At 39.5% G+C, this 25,010-nt stretch overlaps 3 protein-coding genes across 8 annotated transcripts in view; all 3 read right to left on the reverse strand.

Moving 5' to 3' along the window:
• Positions 1–1,348: 1,348 nt before the first annotated feature.
• Positions 1,349–13,889, reverse strand: LOC117425804 (myo-inositol 2-dehydrogenase-like). Of its 6 annotated transcripts, none has more exons than XM_058993094.1 (16): positions 13,651–13,889; positions 13,163–13,223; positions 12,622–12,721; positions 12,318–12,443; positions 11,970–12,125; positions 11,263–11,353; positions 10,804–11,009; positions 8,492–10,375; positions 5,437–5,979; positions 5,124–5,194; positions 4,615–4,723; positions 4,396–4,526; positions 3,502–3,609; positions 3,210–3,328; positions 2,672–2,828; positions 1,349–1,828 (listed from the first exon to the last, which is right to left on the reverse strand). In XM_058993094.1, the coding sequence occupies exons 8-16, from the start codon at positions 8,734–8,736 to the stop codon at positions 1,680–1,682; spliced, it is 1,632 nt and encodes a 543-aa protein (XP_058849077.1). In that variant the 5' UTR covers positions 8,737–10,375; positions 10,804–11,009; positions 11,263–11,353; positions 11,970–12,125; positions 12,318–12,443; positions 12,622–12,721; positions 13,163–13,223; positions 13,651–13,889; the 3' UTR covers positions 1,349–1,679. The 6 variants fall into 6 exon arrangements, with proteins under 6 accessions (XP_058849077.1, XP_058849078.1, XP_058849080.1 ...); XM_058993095.1 differs by having other exon boundaries at positions 11,198–11,353; XM_058993097.1 differs by lacking the exon at positions 13,163–13,223.
• A 2,073-nt stretch (positions 13,890–15,962) lies between these two features.
• Positions 15,963–21,038, reverse strand: LOC131698822 (tumor necrosis factor receptor superfamily member 14-like). Its single transcript, XM_058993112.1, has 9 exons — positions 20,877–21,038; positions 20,160–20,256; positions 19,791–19,916; positions 19,304–19,462; positions 19,111–19,201; positions 18,491–18,654; positions 18,122–18,138; positions 17,614–17,705; positions 15,963–17,211 (listed from the first exon to the last, which is right to left on the reverse strand). Exons 1-9 carry the CDS (start codon positions 20,892–20,894, stop codon positions 17,136–17,138), a joined length of 840 nt encoding a protein of 279 aa, XP_058849095.1. The 5' UTR covers positions 20,895–21,038; the 3' UTR covers positions 15,963–17,135.
• A 649-nt stretch (positions 21,039–21,687) lies between these two features.
• LOC117425014 (thrombospondin-2-like) overlaps positions 21,688–25,010 on the reverse strand; it is a 40,802-nt gene continuing 37,479 nt past the window's right edge. The window contains exon 11 of the mRNA XM_058993107.1: positions 21,688–22,692. Within this exon, the coding sequence (XP_058849090.1) occupies positions 22,667–22,692 (26 nt within the window). The 3' untranslated portion in view covers positions 21,688–22,666. The remainder of the gene's footprint in view (positions 22,693–25,010) is intronic.

Consider the following 25,010-nt stretch of genomic DNA (forward strand, 5'->3'; position numbering starts at 1 on the left):
AAATGAATCAATGCCTAATCATTCTTGGGGCACTTGTCAGCTTTGCTCCCTCTTAAATAAGTAATCTTGCACTGTAAGAACAGTAAAGAAATTCAAAACCTCAGGTAGGTGCACAGCTAAATAATAAATGAGACTCCAAAGCTGAGGGCATTGCATAAGTGAAGACACAGTGTAGCTCGGAGGACAGTATTCTACAAGTCCCTTTCATTACAATCACATACCAGCTACACACCGAGCAATGTGCAGAATAAGACCTTGAGTGAAGGCACTGCTGAGGACACTGACAGTAAAGGTAAAAGGATGTACTTCCCAGATCAAGCAGCCACTGTCATTGTAGCAGCTCTCCGTCTGCAATCTGAACCAACAATTACGGCAGTGCCCCAGTGCCAACAGAAGATAAATGAAACAACACTGCCCTCCATTTAAAAAGATAGCATTCAAGAGCAACTTGGTAGTGTATTTTTTTATGTAGTTTCTATTACCTTTGTATCATTCTTGTTTCAGTCGTCATCCTGGTGACATTTTAAACCTCTGAAGTCTAAAGCACCCTTGTGGTCTAACTACAGCTCCAAGAACAACGTCCTGCCTGCCTGAAATAGTTTCTGATGCTAAGAAATGCAGACATGGTCTTTTATTCCAGACCATTAGCGAACCTTCGGGAAACTAAAAGTTTTGTGACACACACTAGCCAATCGTGTTTGAGATGCACAAGCATGATAAATATACAAATTCAACAGTAAACATGTACACACATACAAAGATAGCCAGGAATAGTTTTCACAATATCTGTCTGGAGCGACACAACCATATTCTTTTTATTGGCACAGCTGAATTCCATTTGGAATTCAAATTATTTTGCAGTCGTTACTATAGCTACAGCAGTGCAGTAAACCTGGATTTTGTGTGCATCTGACAAAACTTAAGGCACAAGATATTTCACCACTGAAGTTCCAGTCTAAGTTTCACAAGACACGTGGATCTCAAATCGCGTATGCTCTGTAATAATGGAGTTCCGAGACTGATTCCTTCAATGCTATTTTCTTGTTTAGTGATTTTTTTATGGAAAAGGAGGACAAAAAAAAATGCTTGGTCCATAAATGGTTAACTAGTTAAAGAAGGACAAGTTTTCACAACGCAACCACATCTTCAGCTCTATAATACTGTGTCAGGAGGGTTAGAAAGCTCTGCATGGGATTCAGTATTCAAGGCAAATAAATAAATAAAATGCATTAAAAAAAAAAAATTTAAATCAAAGTAAGGACTGGCCAAGAGGCGATGCAGTATTGTAGAATACTGAACGGTTGGGAGTAGTCATTGCTAAAATACAGATCACAGATACAGACACAGCTACTGATGAATGCATGGTCTGATTTTATTAAAAAAAAAAAAAAAGAGAGATGAAAAAAAGCCTTAATTTGGGGAACCTTTTAAAAAGACAAAAAGTTCAGCAGCTTGACTTCCATTGAAATGAATGTGTCCTAAAAAGGCAATTTGGAAATTCCTTGTCCTTTATAAATGTCTGAATGAAAAGAGTGAGGGATAAGTCTCTCATGAAGACAGAAAAATGATTAACTCTGTACAGAACGGTGACAACTGCTTTAAACCAAAAAAGTCTCCTGTCAAGTATCAGAAATGCTCCAAGCTGCGTGGCTCCAGGCTGCGTGGCTCCAGGCTGCCCCTCACTGCACCTCGGTCTTGATGATAGTGGTGTCCAGAGCCTCGTTGCGCAGGTCCACAGCCGAGCCGTTCCTCCACGACTGCTCTGCCGCGGCCGCCACCTGGATTGTCCACAAGTACTGCTCTTTGGTGAAGAAAGGGCTTTCCCTTCCTGCCGGAACAACGAGAAACAGAGGAAGAGGAGGGTTATTCTATAGAACGTTTAGCACTGTCCTGCTGGAATCATTATTCAACACTGTTTCCAGTTCCAAGATCTTACGGGCCATCTTCGTTAAAGCATCTGGTAAAAAGCGATTAGGAAATGATTCTCTAAAATCGATTCTGCCCTAAATGAAGCGTTTGTTTCAGACAAGAAGTATTTTTTAAGCTTTCCTCCGACGTTCCTGAACTTCCCAATGGAAGAGTTTAAAAATGAAAGTAAGGAACTATTTTCAATAGGCAGCAGTGGTGTAGTCGAGCCAGACAGTCACATGAGACATCCCCAGTCTGATTCAGTCAGCAGTCCTCTCGATGCAATGAAAAGAGCATCAGGAACAACTTCTATTACAAACTACTTCTTTAAGAAGGCTAAACATGATGACGAAGACGACAGCAACAGTGCATCCACTACGACTGTGGACACAAAGAAAGAAAGTAAAGCATTCTGACAAGATCGAGAAAGGCACTGCGTGGAAATACTTGCAGAAATTAGATAAATGCATTGTCTATTATATGTGTTACTAGAAGTTCAGTCTACAAATAAAATGTGAATTTGTAGTACAATAACTTTTGGTTAAGAAAATCAATATTTTAGAAGGTGTGCTGGTCAGATTTAGGACTGCACCACTGGTCTTAAAATACTTTTGCACGAAACAAACATGAACGCGTTAGATAAGCATTTTAGAAGGGAAGCTTGACACATCCCCTACAATCAGCAGTGTATGGTTTGTTAATACCGGCAGGTTTACAGAGCTGTGTGAACTGAGGAAGACCCTCCCCCTCCCCCGGAACGAACCTCTGAGAGTCCTGAGGAAATGTCGCAGCAGCTCTCTGTAGGCATCTCTGTAGCGCTCTGCAGTGTCCTGCAGACAGAGAGCCGCCGAGGTGCTGTGGTCCGAGATGCCCAGGGGGTTGCGATTGTCCATCTGCAGGGAGCCCTCTGTCCCGTGGACCTGGGGAAAGGGGAGCCACAGAGAGACCATTGAAAAAGCACTGCCTAGAAAGCTTTGGTGGCTTTTCCCGTGCCTCTAGAGCTTACGAAGGAAGAGCTCTAGGCGAATTCTGTTATCCTGTTATTAAAACAGCTTGACAGTATATATAACAGTGCCGATCGACTCAATCCCCGATGTCTTTTCCCCCCTCCCGACATCATGTTGAGATTTTAAAACAGCGTTGGATAAATAATATCGCTTTAGTAAATCAGACCGTTTCACAGATGCAAGAAGCTTGAGTCAGAGACGTTGCAGAGACATGTTTGGCAGGTTACTACATCAAACACACAACGCACAGGCAAGCTTCAATGAACCCTTTAAGTGCGGTGGTCAGACACGTACTTCCAGTCTTTGGTCACAGCTCTTGTTGCAGTGCTGGCTGGTGTCCAGAGAGGCGATGGCCCCGCTAGGGAACTTCATGCTGACAGAGATCGAGTCAGGTTCCTTCACTGCAGCCATCTCTGCAAGGACGGAGCACAGAGGTCACTTTCACCCTCATCAATGCAATCCAAGTGCGCTCTAAAGATTTTGTAGCTGTCCTATTCAAATGGTACACATTTACAAATACCGAATTCATGCAAATCTTTTTTTTTTTTTTTTTACAAGAAACAGGAGTTGGTTTGCTTTAGAATACCTCTGCAGAATGCATGTCCGAGCGAAAAGATGGTATCTGGGGCGCTTTCTCCCAGCAACCAACAGATGACGTCAATATCGTGCACCGCTGTGTTGTAGAATATCCCACCTAGGACACAAAGAGCAGTATGAAGCCATGCCAGGGGGTTGCCAGGTAAACAGGACAAAGAGCATCGCGTTATTGCACACAATCAGATGCAATAGGTGCAATAAAACAAATCCAGCATTTATGGTGGCATTGTAACTAGACTGGAGTTACTGTCGCTGCTGGCTGCGGGGTTGTTTACCCTTGGTTAAAGCCTGCTTTCTTTATGCACCTGCGCGGTGTTAATGAGAGCCATTTCCTGCTGCAGGCTGGGCTCACTGAGCACAATGCTCTTATTGAAGCCAGGCGGTATGAGGAAATAGAGGATGTCATCTCAAAAACAAACACAGCTTGAAAATAGATTCAAAATAAACGTTGGTATTCAAAGCCACAGGCGTCCAATTACAAAAGTGTCCCTGAAATCTACTGTGCACCTTACCGGACCAAAACAGGTTTACTCGAACCATCCATTGTATTCAAGTCAAACAAAAACCATCTCAGGATTGGAACAGGAAGCTGTTAGTAAGACATGCCCATCATTACTGCAATCACAAAGGCAGAACGCACTTTTAAGTGCCATACGAGTTTGCCAATGAATAATTGTTTAATGAAATCTGTAAAGATGAAATTCATTTTATATTCCTTTATTCGTGTTGATACAAACCTAGTCTGGATGAATGTGACACCAAAGCTGTTTTTTGTTTTAAATCAAATGGCCCTCCTCGATGTTAAGCAGGACTACAAGTCCCAGAATGCACTGCGGTGTGAAGCAATGTGGTCAACCTATCGAAAGGCTGAACCGCTCCATACCTGAGGATTTGATCGCTGCCACTGAGGGAGGGGGATACATTCTGCTGACAGTCGATATCCTCTGAATTCTACCCAGCGTTTCATTTTCATGGACCCTCTTGTACAGAAACTGCAAGGCTGGGTCGAAACGCCTAAACAAACAGAGATTTTTTTTATATATATATACTAGTGATACACATGTGGCTGATCTGGAATTAAGTTGCAGAGAACAACACTTACTTGAAAAATCCACAAACCAGTGGCTTTCCACAGCGGCTGGCTTCATCAAAACACGACTCCGCGATGTGTCTGTTCAGGCTGGGCAGCTTCTCACAGAACACCCCTTTACCTGAGAAAGACAGGTGAGTGATAAGGTCTCAACAGCACCACTGAAGTGCACGACCAAAATGTGTATATATGTAAATATAAAGTCTACAAAGAAACGCAGAACAAAAATAGAAATGTTTCTGCCAATTGACAACAAGCGTGTTCTAAGACAGAGACTTCACGGACGTGTAGTGGACGTGTGGTGCTACCCTTGTAAAGGTTTAATGTGGTGTACCGTGGTTATAGCACAGATAAAGAAAAGCGACATTATGGTAAAGCACTGTAAATCAGATGTATGGTAAAGCATGGTATATTCGTAGTATAGTGAAAAGCATGGGGAACAGTCAAATTACTGTGCAGCTGCACTAGCTTTTTAAAGGTAAAGGTTGCATCTCCTGATAAAAACAGGCTAACACACCCACCTGCTCGCAAGGCATCCAGAACTATTACTGAGGCTTCATCTGGAGGGGAACAAACCACCACCCCCGAAACACTACAAAAAAACAATAAGAATCACAATAATAAAAAGAAAGACAACCCATCTTTCTATGGAGTGTCTACCAGAATGCAGATTTAACAGACAACACTTCAATCAGCATAATACTGCCAAAGAGCTATTGGACAGTTCTTAGTAAGGTGGCAGCTTTACTGAAAGCAGGATACAGTTCAGTAGCATTTACTAATAAAGCAAGCCACACTACAAAAGGCCTTGCATGCTGTGTGAACCCAGCCTACCACTGATCTCTGAGCACGATGTCGGTGTCCAGGGATCGCAGCACCCTGGTGTGGGTCAGATGCTCCTGGCTGAAGACGCCCTCCAACTCCCAGCGCTGATCCTCCACTATGTAGAGGAGCTGGCAGCCGTTCTCTACAACCAGACTGTGGCACAGTGCCCTGCTGCCAGTGCTCACCCCAAAGAGAGCCAGCCCCACCCCAACTCCCAGCCCAGCCCCTCCCCCTGCGCCCGCCCGCACCCCAATGCTATTGGTCGTCCTCTCCAGCCAGGGATTGCTCGCCCAGCCAGGGAGAGGCGGGCTCCTGACACGCCCACTGGAGAAGTTCTGTGGTTGGTTGTCTGAGGTGGAGGGTGTGGCCTCAGAAGTGGCTGCAGAAGAGGTGGAGCTCTTGCTGCTGGAGAGGAGTGGGAGAGAGGGGGGAGGGAGGCTGCTGGAGCAGGAGGAGACGGAGCAGCCAGGAGTGCCCGTTAGGAGGGGAGGCTGAGAGGTCAGGGAAGACGAGCCAAGTTTGACGGGTAAATGGAGGTCCGACGGTGCTGATCTGTAAAGAAATGCCAAAAAAAACAAACATGTAATTTCTCTTGCATTGCTTGGTACAGTCCACTTTTAGGTATAATACTGAATATTTTCACATCTGTGGTTTGTTTACCTTGTTATTTCTTCTTCTGTCTGGCTTCATTGCAAGCCAGTCAACCAGAAAAGCAGTAGAGGAAGTAACAGCACTTTTATCATTTATTTTGGTGAAGCAAGAGCTTAAAAATAGGGGTGAACAACAGAGCTTAGCTAAAGCCATTTTTAGAATTACCTGTAGCTATTCTGTAATTGAAAAGTGACCATGCCTGCATAAAGTAGGAGGCCCACTGGGATGCAAGTTTTTATTTTAAAGATATTAAATGCAGAGTCAGTGTGTGTGCGCTTTGTCATTTCTTGCTGCACTGCCCCAGCCAGCACGGTTACTATACTATTGGTACTGTTTAACTGATAGGAGTCCAGAGCCCCAAACCCTGTTCTCCAACTCATTCATGATAGACTGCGTTCCACAAAAAGTCTGACAAATATACTCTGATAATAAAAAAGAAATTTGAGGTGTGCTTTCAGACAGAACTGCGTATAACAGTCCAAATGGGAGCGGTAGAAAAGGCTCAGTTTAATCTGTGCATTAATAATGCAATATCCGACTTGCCGGAGTGCTAACTGCCTGTAGTGTGTCCTGCAGAATAAAAGAGGGAATTCATTTCCGCAGGCAAAGCGAGAAACCTTATCTCCCACACTCTGTTTACTTTTAAAGCCACTGGAGTAAACACAGTACCTCAGTCGCCAGGCAACAGAGGGCGGCTAGACAGGTCAGAACAAAGAGAAAAAGAGAAATCCCCCTGTTCTTATCGGCTCCCCAGCAGCAGTGACCTCCCCTCCCTGTGGCGCTGCTCCTTCAGACAGGACAGGCTGGAGCTGGGGAGGCTGCTCCCAGGCTGATCCCGACTCCTGAGTGCAATCCCTCTGAAGACAAGAGCTCCTCGCTGCTGAACAAGCTGCTGCTGCTGCTCCCAGCTCTGCATCCCCCCCTCCTACTCTTCCTAAACTGTTTGTTAACGGCTGGCAGGATTTTCCTCGCCAAACACCTGGCAGTGTCAGCCTCCCCGCTCACAGACACAGCCCCCGGGACCAGCCACAGTGTTCAAGGCATCTCTTCTTGTTTTAATGCCTCCCTGTTTAAATACCGCTAGTGCAAAAAGAGCTCAGTGATTCATACGAGTTAATCTATAATATTTTTGTCCCTTACCAGCAGACCGCTGAAGCACATTTACACACACCAATATATTTTTAACCTATAGCCCTACTTTCTGGAATGGAAACAAATAGGTGATGAAAATGGTGCTGAAAGTGTCGCTATTACCAAGTGACCCCCAGTTGCACCATATTTTTGAATTCCTGCTATTTTTACACCAGTGTTGTGAAGTTAACAACACTTATTTTTCCACTGAAGCGCCGCTCTGAGCTTTATGCTAGGTGGCCCTCAGTAAAAAGAGACACAAGAGGAAATAACTGCTGTGTCTGCTTCCGACAACTATATAAAAAACAGACCTCCTACAGCAGGACAGTCTAAATACCTAGTCTAGTTTACCCAGGATAAAAGCCGAATTGAACAGAGCCACTGATATCCAGCGACAGCATTCGACCCTCCCTCACTACGAAACACGCTCTTTAAAAAAAATCATTGAAAAGTTTGAACAACTAGGCTGAATAGCCCATCGAACAAACAATGTCATGTTTTAAATGTTTGACGTCTTTGCACAGCTAATGCAAACTGTGATTCATCAGAAGTTTATTTCGAGGAGCTTGTAAACTCTTGTATCTAATATAAGGCTCACAGTGCAACCTGGAATGAATGACAGAAATGAAGACTTGCCGTGCATATAAGCGTGAGCCATCCCAGGTTTTACTGCGAGCCCTTTACCTATAACCTGTTGCTATCAAGCCCTGCAACACTGCATAAACTTTTATAGCACATTCAATCCAGGAGGTGCTAGAGATTCAAAGCTGGTAATGTTACACCTTGAGGGAACAGCAGACACATGCATGGAATCCCAAAGAGGTGCAATTGGGACAAAAAAAAATTATTAATGGAAAGATATTTACTATCTTTTACTGATAAAAAAAAAATGTATACAAATTATTATATTTGTGTTTTACAACTAAGCTTTTGACAGAAAAGTCTTTGATTTTTAGTACATTAAACTGTCATTAATTTCTCCCAGTTTCAGTGAAGCTGGTTGTGTGTACAGGGATAGGGACTCAACCCAGCCCCTTATAAAAGTTTATCATAGTAAAAACATAGCAATGTGTAATCAAGCACTATAAAGTCCACAGAGGTACGTAAAGCATATTTAAAAACCTGGTAAACTATTATATAACCAAGAGATAAGCATGGGGAAACTGCAAAATGACTTTCCAAATTTACCTTGGTAGAGTTTTATAAGGGACAGCATAAACATGGGCTGCTCTGTGCTGTGCCATCAGGTGCATTCTCAAATACTGCAGCAGTAAACACTTACACGAGTACGGGCTTTCTATCCCACTGCTGCTTGATTAGCCTCCTGTTTCGGTAATGTCTGGCCGACGCCAGGTGCTCGAGTATCCGGTCTCTGCGGACCCTCACCGGTACTTCGCAGGATTTGCAGTACAGTATTTCCACTCGTGTCCTTTCCCCGGAGTCGTGCTGTTCCACGACGTGTCTCTTCACTGCCAGGTCGTGGAACTCCGCCGCGTAGTCATGCAGGGTTTTCTTCTTTCTCCCCATGTTGAAAAAAACTAAAACCAATTCCTGTTTTATTTTCTTCTTTTCTTTTTGTCTGGTTTTATTAATTTCCCCGAGAGGTTGTGTAGGCACGGGTTACATAACAGAAGATACTAATTATAATGTTGTATGACAGAGACGCAGGCAGGTAGGTACGATCAGGTGACAACAACACAAGTGTGTCAAAATCCACTATGTGCTTTTCAGACTTATTTTACGCATCTTTGAGTGTGTTGGTGAAATATTTCTTGTCCAGATATTTTTTCGAAACATTATTTAAAGCATTGTTTTGGTTTGTCAAGTTGTTTTTCCCAAAGCCTCGTGTCTCTATTTATTATCTTCGCCGTTAGACAGTTTCATATTCTAATTATTCTATAACTTAAGTAACTTAAAAGTAATTTCTTTCATTTCCTTCCGCTTTTTCGCTTCGCTATTTTGTTTAGCCATCTCAAGCCTGCTCCGACCCATTTGTTGCACCCTTGTTTAAATCGCACTACTTTCGTGTCGCCCTCTCGCATATGAACAACACCCCTTTAATATTTCATCCAGTTATTTTTACTTTCCCCAACTTATCTTCACTTTAATAAAAGTCGGTTCCTTTCAATTCTTACATCTCCGTCGTTCTTCTAATAATAGCGTGCCAGACAGTTCATTGTGATAGAAGTCCAGTTTTATTGGACCCTTTCTTGTGCACTTTGGTTTCATCCAGCACGGCTGTCTTGTGTTTTCTAAATTCTGTACGTTATAAAAATATTTTAAAAAATTCTCAACCAATATAATCTGAAAAATGCTTACGAAAACAATCAGATCCTCAGTGTGGTCCGACCTATCTTCTCTCCACTGAAGACTCGGCTAAACACAAGCCCAGTCGCGGTCACAACAGGATGTTAATTTCAGCTGCACACTGAACATTTCACCCTCCTACACCCTCGCTACTACTAGACTTCAACCCTCCCCCGACACGAATCTGGCCTGTCCTGCCCTGTACAGTAACACACTAACCTAGGGAGATACACCCCCTGATCATCTCCACGATCCGGATCTAATGAACCGCCCCCAAACGCGCATAGGAACTAATTTGCGCTACCTCACGGATACAATGCCAGTTGAATTGAAGCACTACCCACTTCCTAATCATATGATCACCATCTGGAGGTCTGGAGGGATAAAACCAAGGAAGTGTGTTTTTTCTTGTTCTACCAAACTCTGTTGTATTTGAATTCGGACTGCACACCACAGCACTGTCAATGTGTTATACATCCATAACTACACAAACTCCCTGGCATCACCATGTGTCTTCTTTGGCAGATGCCGTTTTCAGAGCTGCCATCCAGGCATATTGTAACCATTCGGGTAAAATTGCATCGTCATCATTTTAAAATGTACATTGTTGAAATCAAAGTGAAGTTTCTCATCACGTGATACAGGTTTTAAAATCACCGACACAGTAGCCATCGAATGCATTTTAAATTACCACTTTTTAAATAAATTATGACAAAATAATCTAACATAAGCATAAAAACATAGATCCTACACATTTTCTTTCCATCAAATGCTCAATAATAAGTGAAAATCATCTGTAAAGACGAGCGCTAGTTTTTATTCTCCGTAAACTTTTGCAGTTCTGCGTCACCTTTTGGATCTAAAAAAGAAATACAAAAATTGATATCAATATTTAATTTACAGATAAAGAGGTGATCATCCCCAGCAATGTAGAGACAGGGTCGCAGTAGAGGGACCACATGTCACACTTTCATATGTAGCTGCAGGTACATCTACAGCACTTGTATCATTAACATGTCATGTGTAGGGTGTCTCATTCATATAAGAGATGACATCTCATGCAGTTTGAGTGGTTCGCTCTGCACAAACTGGTCCCAGTGATTTACAATGTGTTAAGAGACACCATAAACAGCATACTGACTTACTATTTAAAAAAAAAAACACCCAAAAACACACTGTACACATGAACTGCTATGACACAGACTGACTTGCATGCATTAGGGCTCACTTTAAGAAATGAAACTGCATGGTTTTCAAAGAGACAAGATTTTTGTGAACTTCACTTACCACCGTGATCGCCTGGTAAATGATTTGCACAGCATTTAAGCTGCAACAGCTTTGTTATTTTCATTGTAAGCATAATTCCAATGAGGAGTCCTAACAGCAGAAGGGCTCCTCCTCCAGCTACAGCAATGGTAATCCATGGCGTTGTAGCTTCTTCCTCGCACACAACATCCGTTGTTGAGTTTCCATTTTTATCACCTGACTTACAACTATGAAGGAAACACAGAAATAAAAGAATGAATTATGTTGAACGAATCCCTTGACAACGTGAAAAGTGGCATTTATAATGCTATCAGTACTATCTGGTTTTTAGGGATCATATCAAAAATCAGTAGCAGGTAACAGGAGGTCTTACACAGTATGACAAGTCCTTTCATTCAAGAGTGGTTGAACTCACTTTTTCATATACAGTTCAATAGACCTGTGATGTCGAGGCCTTACTGATGAATACTAGCACTTTACACAGTCCAGGGTGTGCAGGACAAGGACATTTCTTGAATTGAAAAAGTCCCTTTGGGGCAGTCTTCACAAACTGTGTCAGAGTTTTCAGTTCCTGCACATCACAATAGATTTTTTTTTTACTATTAAAAACAACATCATCTGAAACATTAGTCTTGTTAAATATTTCTACATGTACTGTTATTGCTGTCATTCGGGACCCCTTTTTTAAAAGGAGGTCTATTCTTTAAACAAATAACATTTTGCTATCTGGAACCCTTCTTGTGTTTAGGTTCCGTATAGAACCAATCTTATATACTGATCAATAGAGGGTTCCATACAATGGGTTCTAAAAGATCCCCTCAGTGGGGGTTCCAAATTGGATGCTTAATGTTTGGAACTCTTAAGCAGTTCCATTCTGGAACCCCTGATTAAGTACCCTTTGGTTTCATCCTAAACCCAGCATACAGAACCAATATTGTTCAATACATCAACAAGCGTTTCACAGAATTATCAAACGGTTTTGAATAGAACTCACGAAAACACTTTTCTGTGATCTAGAGAGACCTAGGTAATTCCATCTACCTCATATCTTGAGATTACCTATTGAAAGCCAATGGCAGCCTATGTCTCTTATCAAGGGGTGCAATGTGATCTGCTAGTGGTACAGTAATGTATTATACAAAACATCACAATAGTATTAAACTGCAAACAGCAACGGGATCCCTTACCTTGCATCTTAACGCGCTGTCCTGGTTGGCAGACTCTGCGTTTCCTACACAGACGACAGTTTTCCCCGTCTCCATCTAGGCAGAAGAACTCTTTCAAACAGCTGCAGACAGTGTTCTTCACACGGCTACACTGGTGACGAACAAACAGGCCCAAGACTGGTGGAGAAAGCAAGCAACTGTATATGTCAATGCAAAATGAAACCGGATTTTGGGTCGGTCTTACTGGAATAATACATCATTACAGAAGTATATCCTAAATGGGGGGTCGTTTATTTTATGGGAACTGCACTCAACCATGACAATATATTTTGTAAAGGATGCACACACAAAAATAAAAACTTTTCTTACCAGAATCACATACTTTACATGTTCGGCACTCTGTTAACCAACTGGGGCGATCTATGTATGTGCCATTTGAACAGTGAGTGCATTCTGTCTCCTGCAGTGCTGTGCAATGTTGTGAAACATGACTGCCTGAAAAAGCAATATATAACATGGTGTATGTATATAGATAGATAGATAGATAGATAGATAGAGATAGATTATATATATATATATATATATATACACACACACACACACACACACATTCATTAACAACAATAATACCTATTAAAGTGATAAACGATAGCCTATATTTGAATCTAAATACCTGCTTCGCACACGCTGCAACACTGGCCATTTAATTCGTATTCCTCAGATCGACAGGCACTCGCAATTGAAAGAGACACAACAAGCAAGACTATGATTATCTGGAACAAAAAAAAAGGCATACGCAATTAATAATGATTACATATTTTTGTTTCGGTTTCGTTTGTCGTCATTAATTTAGAATATGTTATTGAAGCACAACATTTCGTTAATTTTTTTTCAACGGATGTTATTATTTATGTATTTTCCCGAATATTTCTCTTTTTAAAAATTGCCTACCGGTAGCCATTCATTTGTAAGATTTATTTTGACCTGCAGTAGACTGGAGACGCTTTTGTTAAAATGGTAATAAATTAGTCTTAGCCGAAATATTTGAGAATGTCAAACAACGATCCCCCTCTTATAATTCCCTTGTAAAATGTGCGGAGCGGCACCTGTTACACGGTTTCAAGTTTCACTTGCAAGTTGAAATGTCCCAACGAGGGAAAACAATCAAATTGAGTAAAATGATAATTGGGTAATCCAATAACTGATAAACTCACCGGCATCAAACAAAGCGGCAAAGTGGAGTTCATCTTAACAGAGTTCCGAGCAGGTAGCGAACTAATCAACAACATTTGGGAAAAAGCAATTATGCTTTAGAATACAAAACTTTTTGTTTTATTTTCGAAATGAGTCACAACAAGGTGTCGTCAAACACAGACACACGAACTGAGGTTTGTGTGGCACAATGCTGGTTTTTAAATAGGTAATCTATTCTAGATTAGATTAGAGAGAGAGAGAGAGAGAGAGAGAGAGAGAGAGAGAGAGAGAGAGAGAGAGAGAGAGAGAGAGAGAGAGAGAGAGAGAGAGAGAGAGAGAGAGAGAGAGAGAGAGAGAGAGAGGACTCATTATATTAGGGCTAGCTCCAAAATATGTCATTTGATTTAAAAGCTAGTTAAGACCGTTAATGCAATTTAATATGGAAATAAAACTTCTGTATTTTTTCTACTCTTTTTTTTCTTTTCCACTTACATGGTAGCATTCTTACCTTTTCATTCAGTTTGTGTCTGTGTTTTATTTGCACCTCTTTCAGAACTCCGCTGGTCTTTTTTGCCATTGATTTGTATAATGTTATTTCTTGCCGCTCTCTCTAGCACCCCCTTGTGATTGAGATGCGTATCTCAAGGGTTCTGTCCTGGTAAATTAATTCATTTGGAATGTGGTCGTCGAAGCGGCTGTTTTAACCCAAAAGGGTGTACAACACTCCAATATATTATTAATTCATTTACCTGAATCGATGTCTGTTGATTAACGTTGGTTCTGTACTAGTTCATTCAACATGTGATTAATGCTTGTTAGGAAATGTCTGATTAAAATCATGCCTCCTCACCAACAGTCACATCCATAAAGGACAGACAACTAGCGTGAACTCCATCAGTAAATCGTTATGCACACCACCTCGATTTCTCTTCATTGACGTGCACCGTTGGCTATAAACGCAATGTTGTAACCCTATCTAAGACACAAATATAACACACACATATAAAACATATGCATTATAAAGTACAGTATGGATAGCAACCTCATCATGGTACAATTATACACGCAGTGACGGAAGGGTTAATATGAGGATTCTGTAATTCATTAGCAAACAGACTGAACATGATTCAATATTTAAATCATGCCAAAATCCACTACATGGCGATCAAGAACAAAAAAATGATGTGGATATCTGTATTATACAGTAAGTTAACCCTGAGCAAGTCACTTAACCTCCTTGTGCTCCGTCTTTCAGGTGAGACGTAATTGTAAGTGACTCTGCAGCTGATGCATAGTTCACACACCCTAGTCTCTGTAAGTCGCCTTGGATAAAGACGTCTAAAAATAAATAAATAAATAAATAAATAAATAAAAGTTAGCAGGCTTGTGTCTGAAAAGGAAATATAGGATATGAATGTCATGTAACACTATCTCATTATATATATATATATATATATATATATATATATATATATATATATATATATATATATATATATATACAGCGTCTCAAATATTCAACTGGTTAAATACGTAACTGGAGATAAGATCAAAATTATGACAAACAGGAGGCCCACCACCTACCAAGAGCGCAGCCTGTTGAAGCGTTTCATTCACAGCTCAGAAAACAAAGACGACACACCTGAGTTATCGGCGACTGTGGCAGATAAAGGACTGAAGTGACCTCCTGTGAGTAAAATTTGCCCGTTAGACTACGGTACTGCTCTTTCCTTGTGTGCATGTAGATTTACAACAAACATGTAGTATGGGTATCATTTTTTAAAACCTAAAAGGTAATGTTATATAACGGTATTTTAAAAAACGACACTTTGTAGACCGTCCCTTAATTTAATTGTGTGTAACCATTATTCGCACATAAAACAATTCGTATGTATGGTTCTGTCGTTTATTTGGTCGTTCTGATAAGCTTGTCTCTGCTTCGTAAACTTGAAGTTTGTGTTTAATTTTGCAAGATAGATCACGGATATATGTAACAATCAAAATAGCGTTCGCAAGATACGTCCTCCTGTTTCTTTCACTTTCACCTTTTATTAACAAAACAAACCTCAAATATACTTTTGTTTGTTGTTTACTTTTATTTAAAACGTTTAACTTGTGTAAGTGACTTACATTAACTTCTCAATTAGTGATTAGTTTCAAAATTATTCAGTATTGTTAAGTTTACAACTGAAAAATAAAACATACGTCACACAGGAACGGCATAACGGCCGACTGTATAATTTATGCACAACTTTCAAACCGCAATTAAATACTTTTTCTGGTATAACTGTTATATAAACAACAATCGTAAATTATTATGAAGCCGATTTTTCTTCATGGACATTAATGTGTGTATAGATTATATTTATATAAATAGTCAGGCGTGGACCCGCCCGGTTCAATATTATTATTTTTTTTAATCAGTTTTCTTTGGTTAGTGTTCAAGCTAAGTACGAATCTCTAAAAAGAATGGCAATGTTCGCATAGTAATTATGTTTGTTTTTTGCAGTTTCGTTGCTTAAATGTATCCCTGTTTGAAATGTGTAAGTTCATAATAACATGCTGCCCAGCCAACACCCTTTTTCCATTTCCTCATTCTCCAGTTCCTGAGTTTAGAAAGTCAGAATTCGTCAACTCTTTAATACTGCAGTGCCAGTTACAGGGTTTCTGCCATTTAATTAATTAATTAATAAATAAATTAATAAATAAATAAATAAATAAATAAATACTGAGACGTTTTAATCCTGACCCCTGTATGAAATGTATTGTTTTGTAAGGGAGTAATATACTTTAGTAGTAACATACCTTATCATTGAAACATTTGGTATACAATGTGGTCCTTTATTTACATATATACAAACTGTACTACAATACCAGAACATGCATTTATAAGAAAAAAAAAAAAACACCACACACCTTTGTTCGATTTAAATAAAAAAAAATCAATGACTGGGTTATAACACTATTACAGTGAAATAGACAATGTACATAAGTTATTATTATTTTATTATTATTTGTTTATTTAGCAGACGCCTTTATCCAAGGCGTCTTATAGAGACTAGGGTGTGTGAACTATGTATCAGCTGCAGAGTCACTTACAACTACGTCTCACCCGAAAGACGGAGCACAAGGAGGTTAAGTGACTTGCTCAGGGTCACACAATGAGTCAGTGGCTGAGCCGGGATTTGAACCGGGGACCTCCTGGTTACAAGCCCTTTTCTTTAACCACTGTAGTAAAAAAAGTTGTAGTAAAACATTGATAATATTGTAAGAATTATTTCTTAGCAGAAGCCCAAATCCAGGGTGACTTACAATTGTTACAAGATATCACATTTTTACATACAATAACCCATTTATACAGTTGGGTTTTTACTGGAGCAATCTAGGTAAAGTACCTTGCTTAAGGGTACAGCAGCAGTGTCTCCCACCTGGGATTGAACCCACAACCCTCCAGTCAAGAGTCCAGAGCCCTAACCACTACTCCACAGAATGTACAGCTTTTAAAAAACAAACAAAAAAAACCCAAAAGCCAAACCTAAATTAAAGCAAAAACAATAGATCTGTAAATTCGAGATTCGGGGTGCGTTGTTGGTAAACTCAGTCTACTGCTCTCTGGGCACTCTTAAGAAAGCGTGGGTTTCTGTAGGAGTTTACAAACTGGTATTTGCCCAAAGACAGAATACAAATGAAATAGTTATGAATACTAACTTACAAATAGCTTACAAAGAAGCAACAATGTAACATGATGTTTCAAAACATGTATGTTACTCTGTAAGAAAATGATCTATTACAATATTTTGGGCATTTTAGTTGGTTGGTCTCTGTCTCATGACTGGAAAGTAAAAACCTAATGAAAACAACTGTATCAGAAGCCGATCCGTAAGCCTTTCCAGATGAGTCCAGCTCTGCGACGGGGACGCGCCAACCCGAAGAGCCAACCCCGTGCTGTTCTTGGGGTCACGTCTGAACAAAACCAGTTCACCATCAATACCTTCAGCTGACTTGGAGTCTGATAGATCGATCATCATGTTTTGGCTGAAGACAACGTGTTAGAGCTGCTGCCTTTGACCTGGAAAAAGTGAATGACTTAGTCAATGAATTGGAATCCATCCTTCATGCAAACAAAGTAAAATGGTCTTAATCCAGTCTTTATATGAAGCAGGTCACAAGGAGGGCGTCTATTCTAAATGTTGTGGATTAATGCTGTTTTCTTCAAATAATGATCTTTTTTTATTTTATTTTTTATTTCATTTTGTTACTGTTTTTTTTTTCTATAGAAATACAAGCCAGACCCACCCTTGCTTAGCCTCTGCGCTCCGACAGGACCAGATCAAGGTGCTGCAAGCCATTAAAATAAAATAGAAACCTGACAATGTACGTCATTCTAGAACCTCACAACTGACGCCAGTAAGAGGAAGACAGATTTGATTTTCTGGAGCGTGTGTGCATGTAAACAGGAGTGTGTACTTACCTGTGGTTTGCATTATTTGGTGCTGGAAGCATTGATTCCTGTATTGGTAAAACACGTCCTTCTGTCTCTTTATCTTCTGTTTCAGAGGATTGCTTTATAAAAAAGAAAGGATAAAGTGTTGTTTTTATTAACATTCAAGGTGTATTTAAGAATTTTCAGTGTCCTTATTTTCTTCAACACATATTTCAAAATATAAAATGAGTCAAATACTACCCGTTTTGCCTTTTTACTCATTTTAGCATTAAAACTGGTAATATACGAAATATGATGTTTGGTGGCAAGAAAAAACAAAACTAGACATGCTGCAAAATTCAACAAAATAAAGGTATTGCAACAAAAATGATGCAGACCACAAAATGCAGTGCACAGCAAACATTTTTTCATTTGTGGTAGATCTACGGATTATTTTAACATCTTATTTACAGTTTCATATTTTATGTAACATGTATTCATTAAAACAAAGAATTATTAATATAAATAAAAAGACAATACATAAAAGGCAACTTACATTACGTGACAATTTACCTAATGGGAAGAAAATAAATCATCAGTTTAGTTAGCTGACCGCAAAGTATATTTTTTAGATAACTGATTGCAAACATGTTTAGTTTGTACAATCATGCCCCTGGTAAATTCTGTAGGTTTACTATGAGTTACTCAAGCAGCCCTATGGGAGGAACACGGTATTTAACATCAATCCCCTGGCTCCTGTTCATTTAAATGAAATACTTCATTGAAGGTAGTTCTGTAATCAAGAACTGGGTGCAGGGCTAGTGAGAGTTTCATGCCCTGTTATATTTCACCAGCTTAACTTTGTAACTTTAAAAATATAATGACATGAAATACAGGTGAGGCCCTTTCCAAAGCGATTACTAACCTTTAATCTTCAAATAGATGAAGACTCCAGCACCAACAAAAAAACTAACAAATAACAATCCAACTATTAATCCAACTATTAATCCAACAGACGAGTTCTCCTGACACTGCACATCTGCTGTTGAACTCCCCTCTGTATACTTCACTTTGTCATTTAATGCACAACTGGTAAGGAAAAGAAAGAAGGAGAAATGGTGAATAGAATCACACATGAATGATTGATGTTCCAAATGACTTGCATTGTTGACCTGACTTCTTGTCCAGTTAGTTCATTCTCGTTTAGTATTCCTACACATTACAAACACACTGTCTTCCCTGCAGTTCCATTTGGACTCCTTGACAACAGCAATCTCACAGTATGTCAGAAGTGATTCAGTGATTCAGGGCAGGGTTTAAAATGGACAGGCTGTTGCAGTGATTTGCTTACAAACCCCCACAGGAAATACTGTAATCCAAGTCTTCTCGTTTGTATCAATGTTTTTAATTTTAAAATGTGGAATAGAGACTTGAATAGAGCACTATGGTTCAGAAAATGACAATTACAGAAATGTATACCAATGTTATCAGAATCTGAACTGTATTTTCCCCCCCAACAGCTAATAGTCAGGTTAAAGCACTTACTCTGTCCATGCGGTGCAGTTTAATGACATGTCTTTTGTTGAGAATGTTCCTTCGGGGCAGCCTTCACATCTTGTATCAGATTCAGCAGTCCCTGGATAATAAAACATTTCATTTACTTTCTTCTGTTTGAATTTGTATTGCGCTTGTAGCCCTATAACAGCATATAAAAGGGGAACAATGCCCATGCTCTTACCTTGTGACTTGACTCTCTCTCCAGCTCTACAGACAGTATGTTTTTGACCCTGATCACAGCCACCACCCCTTGCTTTTCCAGAACAGAAATATCCAGTCAAAGGACCACAAATGGTGTTTTTTTGAAGTTGACATTTATGAAGAACAGCGAGGCCCGAAGCTGAAGAAAAATATATAAATATGAATGTAAACGATACAGATACACAGCACATTATACTGTTTGTTTTTTAACATGCGATTGAGATGTAAGTATTGGGTTCTGCTGTAAGCAGGAGACATGAGTGGTACAGTGATTCTCAATTAAAAGAGCACATGAATAACTTCTATAGAAACATCCACTGAATGGAGCAGACCTCTGTTTAACTCGGGATAACAATTATATTACAATTATACAGAACAGTTTGCACTCAGTAGTCCATATCAGTTTGTTCTGATTAAAAAAAACAACATAATATTTGTATATCAATTTATTTTTTTCACTTTAGTACCTTCATCACAGTTTTTGCAGGTAAAGCATTTAAGTAATCCATTGGGTTCTTCAGTATAGGTACCGCGTGTACACGGTATGCAGCTTGTAATGCTGTCCTGTGTGCATGCCCTGAATACAGAAGAGCCTAAACAACAACAAAAAGGTCCAGGATTATTAAAATCAAGGGGATTATTAGAAGAGTGAACAGTTTAACAAAGTAGCGAGTTTAGCAGTCAGCTCCAATTCCAGATTCAGTTAGGAATCGTCAGAGGGAATTGTAGATGTTGGAGCAGTTCAAACAATGCAAACGATACCCCCAGACTTGAATGAATGTATATTATGACAATGTATAAACACACACACACAAATAGAAAATATGCGCACATACCTGGACTGCACATGGGGCAACACTGTCCATCCACAAAGAATTCTGAAGGAGCACATGAGCTAACGGCAGTTTTAATATTTACAAAGAATAGAATCATCTGAAACAGAAAGGTAATTAGTATGTGCACAGTGTATACAACACTAGAACATGAAACTTAAAGAAAGGAGCATTCAATCGAGCTACAATGCTTGATGCACTTCAATAAAAGACAACAATTAAACTAATGTCTGAGAAATGTCTAGTCTCACACCCCAGGGTGGTTAACTTCAGCTTCAGTGATCCTGGCTCACAATGAATTTGCTCTAGTGAAGTCTGCAAAGTGAGTCTAATGTTATTAAATTACTGGTGGCGTTATAGATCTTAAATTAGCATCCAAAAAAATAAAGTTATGATTTTAGATTACATATTAGATCAAAGTGTCAATTTTATACACAATCCAAATTCACCTATTAAGTCTGTACGAACAAGAGGGGATAATATTTGTACAATTACTGGGGAACACAGGGCTCAAGTTCAGATACATGTACTTTCATGTCGCCAGGCGGATTTTTTTTTTTGATTGATAAAATCTTGCACTTTTAAGACGATCCCTTGATTGCACCACAAAATTGGTTTCGTTTTTACAAACCGATAAAGGCCTACGCCATTATGTAGAGAAGCATTGCAAGAACGCAACAACATACCCAGCAATAAAATAATACAAAGCACCATACTTACTAGAAATGAAGACAGCATACTTTTACGAATAACATCTATTATTTTTCATATTCAAGCAGCCAACGTAAAATATTTAAATTTGTTAAATTGCAGGAAACAGTTCTACTAGGCGTTGCACTGGAACGGAAATGTAAGCTTCGACTTCCTCTACTGGCGACATCAGGTCACGTGTGCATCGCAGATTGGTTGCTTGGTGCTCAGAGTTCATTTGCGGGTAACTTCATTTTGGTTAGAAAATGCCACACACTATCCCATGTTAAGGATACAGTTAAAATAAATAAATACCTTAACAGGTGCTATCTGTCTCCCCGTATGATAGTGTTAGCCACGGTGTTTTATATCAATAGCGGTATATTGCATAATAACAGTAATAATTAAAACCCTAAATATTTAACGTCGAGAAAATAAATGAAACACTTTCATTTTTGTAGGTACTATTACGCCTTGTTAAAAATACTGTGTGCGCGAGTGCACAGTATAAAAAAGAAAAACATAACTTAAATAAGGCTTTATATGTGATGTTTTATAGATGTAACTATTTAAAGATATGTTATAAAAAGAAACGGCACTAAATTATTTGTGTAATTAATGCTGTTAATATGTGGGCGTGGCTAGCTCTTTAAAAGGCTGCCTGTCTGTAGGGTGGGGATGAGTTGAGAGGGCTGACCAGTATGTGAATCAGTGCTTAACATTATTTAAAAGAAAATAAATCCTTGTACCTGAAAAACAAAAGAAGCTGTAGGATAATTTTACAAATTCAGCGGCTTATCTTCTCTCCGGACCTCATTTTCAAAAGTCAATTACCGACAGACATAAGCAGTGAGTTTATTTGGTTATTAAACCAGATTCCATGTGAGCGAAATCAGGGGGTCAGTTTCACAAAGCACTGCTAGCACTTAGGTGGCTAGCTAGCAAGCTGTCTTATTTTCTAGCAATATATAAATGAGCCCCTGGGGCTTGTTTCACAGAGCAGTTTTAGCAGTCTGCAAAATCACATTCACTTCCATAAAATTAAACAAAATAACACCTTTAACTAATAATTGGCAACACACAATAATTAATATGTGACAAACTTTTTTTTTTTTTTTTTTAAAGAAACCAGTTCTTAATGATTGGAATCATAAGGTACACATTTTAAAATTCAATGACAAACATTTGGTCTTAGGAGACTTCCAGTCAAAACATGTTATTAAATTTCTTTTAGTATTTCTCTTGAGTGCTTAATAGTTCAGGATGATCGATGTAGACAGAACAGCTTTTGAAACATATGGAATCCATTAATACAAGTCCTTACAGAATGTGGCAAGACAAAAGCTCTGCTTATGTAAATGAGTGTAAGTTTGGCAGGGATGAGGTTAAATCTTTTTTAAATTTTTCTGTTTTTATGTTTAATAAATGTGTGCTTTACACTTCAAACTGCAGCTTCTTGACTCGGAGTCTCCTTCCTGCCAGTAACAGCTTGGGCTGTGACGCTACCCTTACACTTATTTATCAGTCACTAGTGATGCTGCTGTCTGGCTCCCAGTCAAGTGCATCTGCCATGATATCTAGATACAACTTCCACACACAACTCAACAGCTTCATCTCATCCTGACTGTATGTGAAGATATGACTGGTCCATGATGCCACATCCTGTAGAGTCCAGGCTGGTCACTGTTAATGCTGCAGGAGGTCATCCACAGATGAGTTGCTATTAGAAACATGTCTTTAGAACAAAAACAGGGAAAGCGATCCAAGTGGTCATTCCACTGCTCCTGAACTTGTCTGGCTGCACGTTCCCGAATCTCTTCTTACGTCGGTGTATCCACATTGCTGTCTGTTAAATACAGAAGGAAAACATTTTGAAATGGAGTTTTATGAATGCTGTTACATTTCAATACCATCTCTTCTATGTCATCTCCTTACACAACTAACTCCTGTAAACTAACTAATGAACTATGACATCGTTTTCTAATCTTCCCTGAGGTGTGCATGCATGGGGTTATTATGAAGGAAGTATAAAGGCAAAGGCATTAAATAAACCTATTGCAACTGTAAGAAGCCAGCAAGGGGTTGCGTTGGTAATTTAGCCCATATAGAGGCCAATGCATTATCCAAAACCCATTTAAGGATCTTGTCACGGGTGACAAAGGTGTATGTGATTTATTGAATTATATTGTTGTGATTTTTAGAATGTTTTATTTATTTTTCCTTTTTTTCACAATGTGTTGTTGGAATGATTAATTTAAGCACGTTATTGATGTATTGATTTATTTTGCTTTTACGTTTTCGTATACGCTGTGTTACCTGTTCCTATGGTAACGCCACCGGTGTCTACCGCTTGAAATCACTGTTTGAATTGCAGGTGTGGACAATAATTTAATCAGCTGTGCACTATAAAGAGGGAGGAAAAAGAAAAAACAGAAAAAAAGAGGATATTGGGAAACGCAGTTCAGAAAACGAGGTCAGAAAACAAAGTGAGAAAACGAAGTTAGAACAAGGCGGAACGAAAAGAAAGATAGGCAGAAACAAGATAGGGAGAAAGCAGAACGCGGGGATAGAGAAAAGAACAAAACGGATACAAGACTAAAGAAAGCAAGGAGATCGGAGTGTTGCAGGTAGCGGCATGGGACCAGGATGTGAGGAATTTGGGGTGTTGTTGGCAGCAGTACGGGACACTTGGTGTACTGGGAACGAGGCTAAAGAGAAATCAGGACGTGAGGAGCTGAAGACGACCAGCTGAGCGGCGTTGACTGGAGAGAAGTAAAAAGCACGAGCACTTTGAGAGAGAGAGCTGCCCAAGACGCTGGACTGGGAGTTGTGGGTCGTCATCCATCAGCTAAGTGTTTTGTTGTGCTGCATTATGCTTAAACTGCAGTAGTCACACACCTTCTCATTGAGCTATTGTTACTTTTTATTATAACTTCTCAGCGGAGTCTTTTCCTTGTTCCCTGCCTTACATTACAGCCAGAATTAAACTGATGCCGGGCTGTATTTTACTGCTACAAATGCTGTTAGATTATACTTGGCTGCTACACTAGACAATGCTGCTAAATTGTATCTGCTGCTAAAATTATATAACGCTGCTAGACTGTATCTGTTGCTAAATTACATAAAGCTGCTAGGTTGTATCTGTTACTAGATTATACTGTGTATTTATATATAGATCTAGATATATGTGTCTTGATATATGGTTATAGATATGTGTTTGTGATTTAATTTTAATTAGTAATTTGCTTAATAGTAATCTCTCTGGTTTTATTATACTATTTTAATTTGTTGTATAAATTAGCAGATGAATTGAGATGAATTGAAATGTCTTTAAGTGCACTGATCCTTTACTTTATTTTTATCAGGAAACCTGTGTCGTGTGCAATATCCGATTTTAGATCGAGAGTGGAGGCCCTGCTCTGTTGCAGATTGAAACGTTTCTTTCTCCACTCAATTTACTCTGGGGAAGGCTTGGTGTTATTAGTCTGTTGGCTTGGACTCGGTGGTGGAGTGGCGCCCCCTGTTGGGGAAAGGGATAATTGAGCAGTTTTGAAATTTGGGGTGGCAGGAGATTGGAACCACGTCCCCTACCGACAATCCAGCCAGGGCAAGTGCAATATTGAATAAGGACTGGTCATGCACATTATTTTACTGTACTACTTTGACTTTCCTTGTTAGTGATGAGGTGTGCTATACTAATGCCAAGTTCTGAATATTACCTGTTTTTAATAAAGAATTGCATATTGTTTCTGGTCTGTTCTTTGATGTGGGTTAGTTGCTGTTCCCCTTTGATAATTCGAACCTGTGTCAATGAAAGTAGAAGGTAATTATAATAGAACAGAATTCCTTATTTTCTTTAAACATAAGGTGGCGTAGTCTGGCTATTTATTTCGGGGACGCGACAATCTTAAACAGTTAAATTAAATACCTTAACAGGTGCTATCTGTCTCCCCTTATGACTGTTTTTTGCAAACCACAAATGCGCGGTTTAGTTAGAGGAAGTTTCCTTTGAGCAAATCCACAGGCTGTAGATTTGATTGGTTACTACAGAGACTGGGGGCGTGTCCAATGTGTTCTGTAAAGTTTCAGACTCATCATCGCTGAAGTCTTGCTATTGTTGTGTGTATTCCAAATCACAATAGTGATGCTAACTGAAATCAAAGA

This window comes from Acipenser ruthenus, chromosome 20, assembly GCF_902713425.1.
Source record: "Acipenser ruthenus chromosome 20, fAciRut3.2 maternal haplotype, whole genome shotgun sequence".
In the NCBI taxonomy this organism is placed as follows: domain Eukaryota; kingdom Metazoa; phylum Chordata; class Actinopteri; order Acipenseriformes; family Acipenseridae; genus Acipenser; species Acipenser ruthenus.

What these genes read in the sequence shown, in the direction of transcription:
- LOC117425804 (XM_058993097.1), bottom strand. Translation starts at nt 8,736, where the DNA reads ATGGGGAGAAAGAAGAAAACCCTGCATGACTACGCGGCGGAGTTCCAC. An exon ending in CTGGTTTGTGGATTTTTCAA is followed by an intron (nt 4,527 to 4,614) that starts GTAAGTGTTGTT and finishes CTGTTTGTTTAG; the next exon opens with GCGTTTCGACCCAGCCTTGC. An exon ending in GCTGTGACCAAAGACTGGAA is followed by an intron (nt 2,829 to 3,209) that starts GTACGTGTCTGA and finishes CCCTTTCCCCAG; the next exon opens with GTCCACGGGACAGAGGGCTC.
- LOC131698822 (XM_058993112.1), bottom strand. An exon ending in TTGCCCCATGTGCAGTCCAG is followed by an intron (nt 19,917 to 20,159) that starts GTATGTGCGCAT and finishes GTTGTTGTTTAG; the next exon opens with GCTCTTCTGTATTCAGGGCA. An exon ending in CCAAATAATGCAAACCACAG is followed by an intron (nt 17,212 to 17,613) that starts GTAAGTACACAC and finishes CACTTTTTCCAG; the next exon opens with GTCAAAGGCAGCAGCTCTAA.